Source organism: Fulmarus glacialis, unplaced genomic scaffold (assembly GCF_000690835.1).
Source record: "Fulmarus glacialis isolate BGI_N327 unplaced genomic scaffold, ASM69083v1 scaffold8691, whole genome shotgun sequence".
NCBI lineage: Eukaryota > Metazoa > Chordata > Aves > Procellariiformes > Procellariidae > Fulmarus > Fulmarus glacialis.
Genome location: NW_009194654.1, coordinates 28,391 through 40,573, shown reverse-complemented (window position 1 = coordinate 40,573; position 12,183 = coordinate 28,391). Strand labels below are relative to the sequence as shown.

The window sequence follows — 12,183 nt, the reverse complement described above, 5'->3', positions numbered from 1 at the left end:
AAAGACAATTATGCTACTTTGCAACAGGAACATATTTGAAAAATAAATCCAGCTTTGTTCATTACCTGATAGTTTCCTTTAAGGCTGCCTATTAATTGACTAATTTGACCAACTACATTCAAGTCATGTAAAAGGTTCTGCAGATCATGGTACAGTTGCCCTGGTCCCATATAGAGCTTGTCTAAAATGAATAAAAACATAAGGTTATACATAATAAAAAGATACAATTCTCAGTTGAAGGAGAAAAGCAAAAGATAATAATATTAACATATATTGCTATTTCTTAACACTATGAAAATTAAGCTTATCAAAATTGGTGACGCTCTCTCCAGATTGTAAAAACAACTAATGCACCAATGTGCAGCTAGGGTCTCCATTACTTCTGAAAATCAAAATGGTTTATTTATACATATATCATCAATATTTCACTTTGCTGCTCCAGGTGCTTTTAATGTCCCTGCAGACAGATAATTGTGAAATGCATCCTGGGAAATTATAGGTAGTAGTATGTTATTAGCTTTGCATGTACAGGCATTACCGTAGCCACTTCCTTTTAGCTCACCTTATCATTGGTTTTTATAGTTACAATTAAGATTCAAGCTTGTTCATCTAGTATGACGGAGAGCATTACGTGTAGTTCTAAGAAGCACGCACTAGAACTGTGACAAATATTGAAGCTTCACTGGCCCCAAAATCTCTTGCTGACATGGGAAGTTTTGCTTAGCACCAAGCAGCAGACTTGCTGTTACACCTTAGTTTAAACATCCTTCCTGAAGGTTGCTTTTGGTCATGTGACGAAGCCCAAAAACTTATTTCTAGCCTTCACTATGGTGGTTTAAAACTCAAAATTTGTTTAATCGATCGCAAGACAGTTCTGGATCATATATCCACATCCTAACTCTAACACGAGCCTGCAATTTCACTGAACCACTTGAAATTTTATTGCAATCACGGTTAAGTGAAAAAAGGATCTGTATTGAGATCAGCAACAAATCTTAATAGCAACAGAAATATTTTGCCCTAACCATCAACAAGTACGTATGTTTATAAGAGAACACTAACTCAGAAAAATATTCTGATTAGTAGGATAAGCTGTCTATTTAAATGCACAAAGCTTGCAGAACCCTGCTAATACACTCTGACTCCCAGACATGATGTTAGGAGCGGGATGGCTATGTAGTTCTTGCAGAAACAACACTCTCCCTCTCCCCTAAAAAACCCCACCCTGACTTTGTATACAGAGTCAGCATGCTTCCCTTTGGCTGAACGACAGGAACCGGGCTGGATTATCTTTCCAGGAAACCTCTGCAGATTATTTAGCTCACACAGCGCAATATCCAAACTTCGGATCCTTCACCCTCACCACAACTTTGGAAGCTAGCCTGCGGGCAGCAAACTCCCCTGGAGCAGAAGGATTTCAACCCTGTGTTGGTAAGAACACGATCTGGCTACCCGCTCCACAGACAGATGAGGAGCACGCACACGAGCCATGCCACCCGGCCTGGCTGCCAGGGCAGATGGGTGCTGGACACAGCACAGCTGCCCACCGAGACACTGCCAGCACCTCTGTTCCCCCAGTCTGCCACAGGGACCAGTGTATAAACCAAACACAAAGCTATCAAAATAGCATAAACCAGAATAACCACAAAAATAAACATGCACAAGACAATTCTTCTTAAATCATTAGTATATTCTCAGTTATGTATAAAAATAACTGTATTTTCTAAAGACGTTTTCCTATTTGGAGGCATCATACAGATTGAGGCCATCGCTGGATGTTTTTCTTTAACGCAATTCACTATATTAAGCTAGGAGTCTGCCTTAAACCCTGAAAAGTATAAAACTTCAAGGCTCAAGGAAAATGTTAAGGGTTCCACTTTATCTCGAATAGAAGTGAATTCTCCACTTCACTGCAGGAAAATGCAACATAAACCTGAGATACTACACATTCCCATGAAATTTCAACTTACTCTCTCACCTTTAGATCTTCTGGTAAATTGAATCAATGAAAGCATTTGCCCTTGAGCACTAAACAGGGGAATGACTGCACTTACTACTATTTACCCAGCCAGAGAATAGATGCAACTTTTATCCACCCTTCTTTGCCTGTTCTGAATGTTAATTAAAAGAACAATCTAGCCTTTCTTACCCTTAAAAACAAATCAGTCCGTAAGAAAAGATGGTTACATTTATTGTACACATGAAAAGAAATGACTGCAAAGTAGACTTAAGAGGAAGAGTTTTAAGATTATGGTCAGTAGAGTATATTTGCAGATTTGTTTAAAAAAAATTAAACACTTTTCTGGAGCTGCAGACTACATACTTTCATTAAGCTGCATTTTCACTTTCTTCAATCCAAATACTTGAAAAATCAACATCTGAAAGTTGTAAACACTTCTGTCTTTGTATCCTTCTCCTGATAGCTTACACCTTTTTTCTTACTAACGTCTACAATAATTGTAATTTGTTAAGCACCAGAATCGCTAAGTTCCTAGACACATCAAATTGTTGATTTTGATGGGGCTAATTGGAAAGAAAGGGATGGGTCAATGTTAATAGAAGTCTGGTGAAATCTAGCCAAAAGCCATGATAATGTGTTTGGCACTGTAAAGAACACAAATGAAATAATTCTTGCCCCAAATTTCTGTAAGAAAAAGATAACTTCTGCAAAACAAAATTTAGACTGATTAGAAGTAATTGGCAGTTTAGTTGAGTTTTTGGCAGAAGTCCATTCACTTACCTGTCATTTATAAACTCCACTACTAAACAAATCAAACTGCTGCACTGAAAAACGTACTACAAATATTTCTGAAGTTTATCCTTGTGGGTTTGAACTAAGAAAAAATTTACAGCTACCAGGCTGTGAAAAGCTGAAAGTTTGTGAAGATTCCCCTGTATAGGATGGATATTTTCACTCAATTGAAGTACATTATTTTTAGGTTTTAAAAGCCAGGATCACTCTTTGCAGCTTCATAAAGACAGAGTTACCAGACTTTTTTTTTTTAATTGAAAGCAGGTCGGAGAATGGACACTAACCTGCAATATTTAACAGCAAGCATTCAGGCAACTCTTAGATGCTGCAGGACTTTATGCCATAGTCTTCAACCGAGGCCATAAAGAAAGCTTTAACTACTTACATAGATGGACTTGGCCTGTGCAATATATACATCCACCATGCCTGAAAAGAGCTGTCCTCTACAATCCTCTTCCTGGAGCTTCAAATGCTTTTACAAATATCCTTGTTCCAGCCTTGGGAATAAGGCATAAATCTTGAATTTCATTCAGTAATTGTCACCTGAGTCTATTTTGTCGGCACCGTGCGTATTTTATAAGCTTTTAATAAGTCAAGATAAAAAGGATGCGATAAGAGTGTCAAAGCAAATAAACTAACTTGGCATCTGAAATTCTGTCACACAGAAAAACCAAATGGAAGTCATTTTAGGCTCACTCATTAAAAACCACGTTCTTAGCACAGGAAAAGAAGCCAAAAAGCAAATCGATAAATAATTAAAGAAAGCCTGCTTCCATCTTCTGATGTTCTAGAAAAGACAAACGGCCAAATTAAGAAGAAATTTTAATAGTCAATCAAGGACTAGATCAATAGCCACGGCTAATATCATTCTTTCATGGAGGTCCTTAGTGGGCACAAACTGGAACACAGAAAAATAACTGGGCTTCAGAGATCAGCAATGATGGACTCACCAGAAGAGAGTTCTCTGAGAACTGACCACGTGGTTTGTGTCTGGATAATGAGTTACAAGTTATAGCAACTTCATCTCTGAACTGGGTCTGAATTGTCTGACGGAGGGTTTTTTCTGGGTGAAGGAGGTGGGGGGCATGCTAGTCTGTTCATCAGATGCATTTCTCAGTTCACAGCCAAAGACTGCTGCTTCGGCCCACACATGTTCCCTGACCATTCGATTACTAGCTATTTTGGGGTGGGTGTTCACTCTCTCTTTTTTCCATAGAAAGTACTGAAAAACTCTTGGCTTCACTCCAAAGCAGATACATGGTTGGTTTCTTTTTGTACTTTGAAATGTTTCACAAATGATAAAGCCATTTCCTTTCCATTTCTAAGCCACTCTTGCTAATTATCAAGCTCCAAAACAATTTATTTTTCCAATGTGAAAAAAAAACAAACCCTCCATGAGTTTAGAGAAGGTTCTCCCCAGCTCTACACATCCTACGTGTTACAGAGGACAGTGCCCGGACAGGAGAGAAGGTAGCGTGCTGTAACCGATAACCACATATGCGGCTTCAGAGGCAACGTTTTTTGCATTCCACCTACAGATCAAAGGTGAAATCTTGGCCACATGTAAGTTAGCAGGAATTTTTTTCATCAACTCAACTCCTTCGTTGCTAAGATTCTACCAGAGAAATTCATGCCTCCTTGCAACAGGCAAGTTTACTGCCAACAACCAGTAATTCATGAAAAATACATAATTCCTTGCTCAGCATTATGATGAAATATTATTTTAAAAAAGAAAACAAAACTGCCACTTGCTTTAGAGGGAGAAAGGAGGTTGAAGTTTAAATTGATTTTTGCTGCTATGTAAAATTGGGCTGGGAAGATTCTGCTTTTCATAACAATCGCTCCTTAGCCGAGACATATTTGAGTATAATACTAAACACTTATTTTACCTGCTTGTTTCCCAGTGTTTAAATTCACCAGTTTTGCCCGGTTTGAAGTAGTTCTTATAATTGAAACAGAAGCAATTTTAGCCTATTTACATCCAGGCATTTTCAAAGCCTGCAGGAAACTCCCTGGGTGTGGTTAAAGTCAGTTTAACTTGGCTCAGGCAAAATTAGGATTTGGAAGGTTGTGCATAAATGTACACATGCAAGAGAAGTGTCTGTGTGCTACTGCTTGGGTGTGGGCAGAGGGGGCGAATTCCCACCTCTGGCAGCAGGCTGCTTTGCTGGGGAGCACGGCAGCAGCTGCAGCTCTTTCCCCGCACGGCCAGCACAGCAGCAGCTGCTTTAATGGGCGCTGGCAGAGCAGTCGCTCCCTTGGGATCGCTGTCTATCCGGTTCCTTTAAATTTTCAGTTCCCATGGGCACCACAAGCATATTGGATATTATAATCCTGAACTGATCACGCCCTATTCTTCCTTTCAAAGAATTACTAAGGGACACATTTATTTACTGTGGTGATTTGTTACTTGCACACATTTTCCACTAGCTTTTGCTGTGTGTTCTGATTCTTACTTGTGAATTACTAATTTATCACAGATTTATGCTACTAAAGGGGAAAAAGAAAGTGTTGCCATGCCTAGAGTAGATACAGTCACCCATAATTTAAACATCTATTCCTGGGTAAGCAAACATAATGGCTCAGGTGGTCCCTTCCCATACTAAATTCCCATTTACTCCCAGTTAGGAGGATTTTTTTTTAAGTAATAGTATTACATAAATCCAAACAGCATGCAAATAAATAAAAGCCTCATTCAGTATATTCTTAATATTGCAACTATTCTTGCGAACATTTCTGTATTGTATATCATGTTAAACCCAAAGACTGTTAATAGATACACTCCTGGGTATCTCTTTTACTGCAAAGTAACTAATCTTGAGAAGATCTGCCTTGAGCATGATTATAGTAATGACCTTTTCCCCACATGGTTCAAAACCACAATACATCAATATAAATTGCTTTGAAAAAAGCCATATTGACACGAAGTAAGAACCGATGTGTCATGGAAATTCAAGGTCCTTAGAAAGATTACTTTGCTTCTGAGAGACACAGAGCCCTGAAGTCAGACTAGGCATTACACAAAATGGAAGCTCACGAATGCTCACATGTGAAAACCACAACCAAAACTGAGAAAGTCTATCTTCCTGACTATAGTTCCAGCATTACTGAGGGGTAACACAAAATTAATGATACGCTTGAAGAACATGCCAGATTTGAAGACTACTCTGAAAGGCTGGTAGATCGCAAATTTGACTTGCCATTTGCAATCTGGTCTTCGAGGCTTAGCGCATTTGTATTGCTTCCTCCCACTGAGACATCTGTGTGCATCCAGGCAGCATACTGAAACATCAAGTGTTATAAAGGGAAGAGATTTGGAAGAGATTCAATCCTCATCTTGAGCATAAAAATCACCTGGGACGGGGGGAGAAGTTATATACATGGGAGGTAATTTTTAAAGTTGCTGTGTCTGAGGAAGGCATAACAAACTGGTACTTGTATAGAATTATGCACTCAGAACAAATAATAAAAAAATAGACCCCTTCCACAACATTTAGGTTTACATTTAAACCTCAGAAGCTTGTACAGTGTTCTGGAAAGCAAAGCATCATGATACCAGATGAATTCTTGATCAGTTCATAATAAACTCAACAGATTTCATGAGACTGTTAACATGTTTAGGTTAAATTATCATGATGTAGCAGTAATATATTTAAAACTACTTAAGTGCAGTCAGAACTGTTCAATTGTTTTGTTTTAAATCTGACTTTGATTGTCCTGGAAATGTTTCACTGATTTTTTCATCAAGTAACAATAGGCTGACAGCATCCCACTGCTCAGTTCAAGATGCCCACCTTTAGGAAGCACAAGAATGGAGACTGTTTGAGAGACGATGTTATACCTGAAGCAAAATAGTTTCCTGTTCTCTGAAGATCTTGAGAATTAATTTAAAGAAGGAAAACCAGAAACCATTAATAAAGCCCAAGATTCAATTACTGCAATTGAAGAATTCTTCCCCTACACTTGGTACTGGATCCTGCTCGTATAGGTACACTGGTACGCAACACACACAGGACAAACGCTTTACAGCTGCTCTGGAGAAGAGATCTTGTCGAACAGAGGAAAACTCCCTCCCTAAGGAGGACTAGTTGAAGTAATTTTCTCAGCGCAAGTAGAAAAGGAGACCTTTACACGACATTTTCTTTACATGACAAGCGATCTATTTCAGCAACGGATAAACAGAGCTGGCAAAAAGATTATGAATATTGAGAATACCAGGAACGTTGTCATTCATTTAGCAGTTGATACTGATGCCCATTGTTAAGTATTATTCCTTTTCCCTTTACAAAACAGCTAGCTTTCGCTGGAAGGCTGGTGATGAGGATCCCCTGCTGCACTGAAACCTTCTCTTGCCTAAAACTTGACAAATCCAAGCACCAGCTATACACAAGGGAGGCACCTCCGTACCTCTGATACCTCCTGCCTAGAAATTCCATATGAGTGTTACAGCCAGTGACAAAGCAGATGAGATTTTACTTTTGGATGCTGAACTACAAGCTTCCTGCACATTGTGTTATGACAGCTCCCCCAGTGCCACCCTCCTCCTGTTTGTGTCTTTCCACTTGCTCACTCATGCTGCTCCTGTTTCCATAGACACCTCAGAGAAGCATGTGGGTGGGTTATGTTTTCTCATTTCTCCTTTACGAGAGCATTTTAACAGCCAATTGGAATTTCAGTTAAAAAAAAAAAAAGTAGTCTTGTGCATCCAAAATCCTGGTTTAAGACCTAAACAAGCCCACAGGTCAATTTAAAGTTCATAAGAGAAAAGTAGACCTTCAGCCTTACCTCTGTTTGTTCTTTCACGCCAAATCCAACTCAATCTCCACAGTTGCATGCTCCTGAAAAATCTGAGCCACTGTAGCTCAACTGTAGCTCACCTGAGATTACATCATACTCTCGGGTCCAAACTACACAAATATTTAGAGAGTGGTATCAGTCTCCAGGTTTGGAAATTGAAATAAATGGGAAGTCAGGAATGATCTCAGAAAACAAGAGCTTAGTAGGAAGCCATCAATGAAAAACTGAGCAGATACTCACACACAGCTTTACAGCATAACCCTAAATTAGGTTTAGTAACTTAGTGCAGGAAGAAGCAGCACAAACATGTACAGAGTATTAAATAATAAGCAATAAACCCTGAGATTACTAGAACACAAACTGTTAAATTCAGACATGGGGTAAGCAAGCCTAATTACCAATACAGTCAGGACATATCATCATCATCAACCAACGTGAAGAGCATTATCATAAACATGAAATGACATTATTCGGTCTAATCATACTTTAATCATATAAGCACCTAAAGGTAATCTTTATGAGCTTAATTATTAAATCTGATAATCTGAGCCTCTAAAACTCTTTAATGTATTTATTCTCACTGCCATGCAAGATAGGGGAGTTCTGCAAGTCCTAATCACAGACAAAGAACCAAGTACCACATGCCACCCAGTACACATAGAGCAGAGCTGGGAAACAAACCTCCCAAGTCTCAACTCTGACAAAGTATTTTTAACATGCTTCACCTGCCTGTCAGCTGTTAATACCTTGCTTCCAACTGGTAATTACATAAATGCTGAGACCTGTCTCGCTATACGCTCACTGTATCAGATCTAAACACCGAAGAAATAAGTTGCACAAAAACTACAGTCCAACCACAAAACTGCTTATTCACACAGCTTGAGCAATGTGAAGATAAAATCAACAGCTTGCAACTGCAAATACTTAGTAAAGTATTAAATTCATAGGGCTATACCATTTGTGAGTAAAAATATGCAAGAACACCAAGGAAACACAAAGCCTCTTGAGAGGGTGAAAAGTAGCTCATACATTGAGAGCGTGGCTTCAGGATTATATTAAACTCCAGCTAATCCTGATCGCACAGGGAATTTCAGAGATAAAATGCCTGCTGACAGAAGCAGCTGTGCTGTGCCAGAGATGAGGAAGGAAGAGAAAGCAGTAGGGAACAGGAGGGAGAAACACCGGAGCCCCAATACGCTGACAAGCCTGGCTCCTCGACATCACGCTTGCCGGGACAATGGTCAGCTGTCTTCCTGGACTATGTACTGATGGCAGGTACGGATCAGAGAAACTCTAGTTCCTGGCTCTGTTCCCATGAGGAAGAAAAATCCTGGAAGCAAAGAGACTTTAGAGTGAAAGAAAAGAGGTGCCATAGCCCTTTCCTCTCACAGGTCCCAAAGGGGAAAGCCGAGGGCAGCATGGACCTGGAAGCCCCTGCCCTCCACAGAACCTCTGGGATGTGCCTGCATGAGCATGAAGGGCAAGAGAGGAACTGGATGCGAGAAGATAAAAACTGACAGAAACAGGCAGTGAATGTATACATGCGAAGGTGTTTAAATGATGAAAGTACTGCAGGGATCTCAAGACAGGTCTGCAGGTGATTTTAAACTGGCCAAGCTTCCAGAGGTTTACACTGGAGCTCCCACCAGACATCTACAACAACTCGTGGAAATTGTACTGTGAGGAACTTACCTCCCTCTTTCATACTCACTTGCTTACAGCTAGGTTTCTACTCATTTTAATACTTTGTGTCAAGATGTGGATGAGACCCCTAGCAACACAGAAAAAGGTTTATAGGTGCTGAACACATCAAGACCTATAACCACTATAAAGGTCAAAAAGAAGACTGTCATCCTAAGTGGGTGAGACAAACATGTTACACATAATTTATTCTGCGCCTAATGCATCAGCTAGAAACATATATCCGCTTAACAAGTGAACTGTTTAATGTCACCCAGTTTGCTCAGCTGAACAGGCTATTTGGAGTTAGATTTATTTAAAAACCCTGCTCTTTTGTTTGCATATATCAATGCTAGTTTACATTTATGAACATATTACATCTCCTTTAGTGTACAGTACTGTTTTCAATAGTTTTAAAATAAGGACTTACATAATTCCTCTATACATATTTCAAGAGATTAAAGTTAGTTCACCTAGCAATTTATGCCACATCATCCTTTTTAAAACCTTATCACCAATGCTAGAGTTGATGTGCCACTTTAATATTTAGTCTTGCTTACTCTGGACATTGTATTACAATTATCCAGCCTTAAAGTGATGATAAAGCTGACTTTTTTCTTCCTTCCCCAATTCTATATTTTTCATTAGACAAACCAGCAAAAAACAGCTTTAATGGCAATGGCTACCACAGCAGCACTCTTTCTGTTTTTGAGAAGAGCTGTCCCTCCACTGAGCAAGACGTTGACAGAAACACAAGTGCACACTGTAGCCCATCAAACATCCCTACCTGTTTCCCTGGCAACACTCAGAGACCTACACAAAGTGACTGCATCAAGGAGAAGGAAACCTGGAAGAGAGGAATCATGCCTGCACTTCAGCGTCGTCACTACTACATTTGACAATAAACAGAATCCACAGAGCAAAACCACCAGCGAGTGGAAAGGGAGTAAAAATATATCCCTGGAAGTCTGACCAGGAAAGGAGAGAAGCCATGGTTTAGCAGTGCTCAGGTTTGATCTCAGTTATGAACTGTAAACCCGTGAAACAAAAAAATAACACTAAATTGCAGCCATAGACGTAAACGTGCTAACCTGTTTTTTCATTTTACTGTTATCTCCCATGCTTATCACTGCATGATATATAGTACAGATGGGTCTTGCTCATTTTCTCTTTCAGCCTTTAGCCATATGGCTCAAATTAAATGGTTCTTTGCTTAAGTAATAGGCTATGCTGTGTATGGCTCCTAATCAACATGATCAGCAGCAGAACACTGCTGACAGGCACTGGTTTTCCACCCAGAAATGGCAGGATGCTTAGCTCTCTCCCTTTCCTTCTTCAGAGTCTCTGTAGTCTGGTCTTCTTAAATAAAACCGCTGTGAAAAACTTTTACAGCTCACCCTTTTTATTCTTGGGAACCAGAGAACAGACAACTCAGGGTGGTCACCATCACTGTGCAACCAATGAGGCATTCATCTTGGCACAGAAACTGCATTTCATGAGCCATCAACAGTTTGCGGAAAGTGCTGCAAACTTGTAGTAACACGTGCCAGGAGTCTGAGAAACTGAAACTCTGGCCAGTATATTTGACTTTTGCTCCTATGTTCTCCTTTAAAGGGCAGTGAAATACATGTATTTTCAGTGATTTTATGTATAGATGGATGACTTGCAAGTGAAGGTCGACTTCTGATTCTTCTAGAGGGGAGTATAATACATTTTCATAAGAAGTTACAAATTTGTCTTTGACTGTACTTTTTATATTTTTTGGAAGGCATATTTTAAATATGTCATATTAATATGACATTAAAAACCAAGTTGTATTCATTGCTCTTTCACCCATAGAATCATAGAATAGTTTGGGTTGGAAGGGACCTTTAAAGGTCATCTAGTCCAATCCCCCTGCAGTGAGCAGGGACATCTTCAGCTAGATCAGGTTGCTCAGAGCCCCGTCCAACCTGACCTTAAATGTTTCCAGGGATGGGGCATCTACCACCTCTCTGGGCAACCTGTGCCAGTGTTTCATCACCCTCACCATAAAAAAAAAATTTCTTTCTTATATCTAGTCTAAATCTACCCTCTTTTAGTTTAAAACCATTACCCCTTATCCTGTTGCTACAGGCCCTGCTAAAAAGTCTGTCCCATCTCACCCATCCTCTTTTTTATCAGAAGTGTACAGGTAACATTTAACTTTCTTGATGCCCTCTTTCCATAAATTCAGTCCAACTTCTCACCCTTTGTGATTGAATGAGTATCATTCACTAGGATATAGCTATGCAGTAAACTTCTTCAAAAGCCAACGGAAAAACCATAATTTCTAGTAAACCAAAAACCAAGGAAATAACCAGCAGATAAATCCCTTCGACTACTAAAGATCATTCAGGATGAAGCAGCGTATATTAGCAAAAAAGGTAACATCAGAACAAATGCGTTAATTGCCTTGGATGTTTACAGCATCTAAAATAACAAATAAAGACAGAAAATTCACCAAAAAAAAGCTAGCAATAACCTGGTACTTGAATAGTCACTGATTACTCTTTCAATTCCTCTATGAAATAACATGATTATCAAAGATACCAATATACCTGTGGGCATGTTTAAGTGATCTGTGGCCTCCATTAAACTCCCTTCAGACACATTAGATGTCTGAGGTGGTCCTTTGAGCGTTTAGGGTTCCCACCTAGAGCACAGCATATTTTATACGTTGGGAAACTGAGGTACAGAAGTAACAAGAATCACCCATGAACATACAAGCAAACTTGTGACAGAGCAAATACTAAAATTCAGGAGGCCTTAAACTTGATGTTCATTTCCTCAGGTCCATAATAAACGGGTTACCTATAGCTATCTTGGAAAAAAACAAAAGAGAAAAAGAAAAGAAAACCAAACCGATATCCCAGATGTGAATGCTGAATCCATTACTCTCAGTAGTACACAAACAGAGGAGGTGAAATCAATGC

At 39.4% G+C, this 12,183-nt stretch overlaps 1 protein-coding gene across 1 annotated transcript in view; it reads right to left on the bottom strand.

Moving 5' to 3' along the window:
- Window positions 1–12,183, bottom strand: part of ARHGEF10 (Rho guanine nucleotide exchange factor (GEF) 10) — a gene marked incomplete at its 5' end in the record, with an annotated part of 72,943 nt that overhangs the window by 35,404 nt on the left and 25,356 nt on the right. Inside the window, one exon of the mRNA XM_009587836.1 lies at window positions 66–181. Within this exon, the coding sequence (XP_009586131.1) occupies window positions 66–181 (116 nt within the window). The remainder of the gene's footprint in view (window positions 1–65; window positions 182–12,183) is intronic.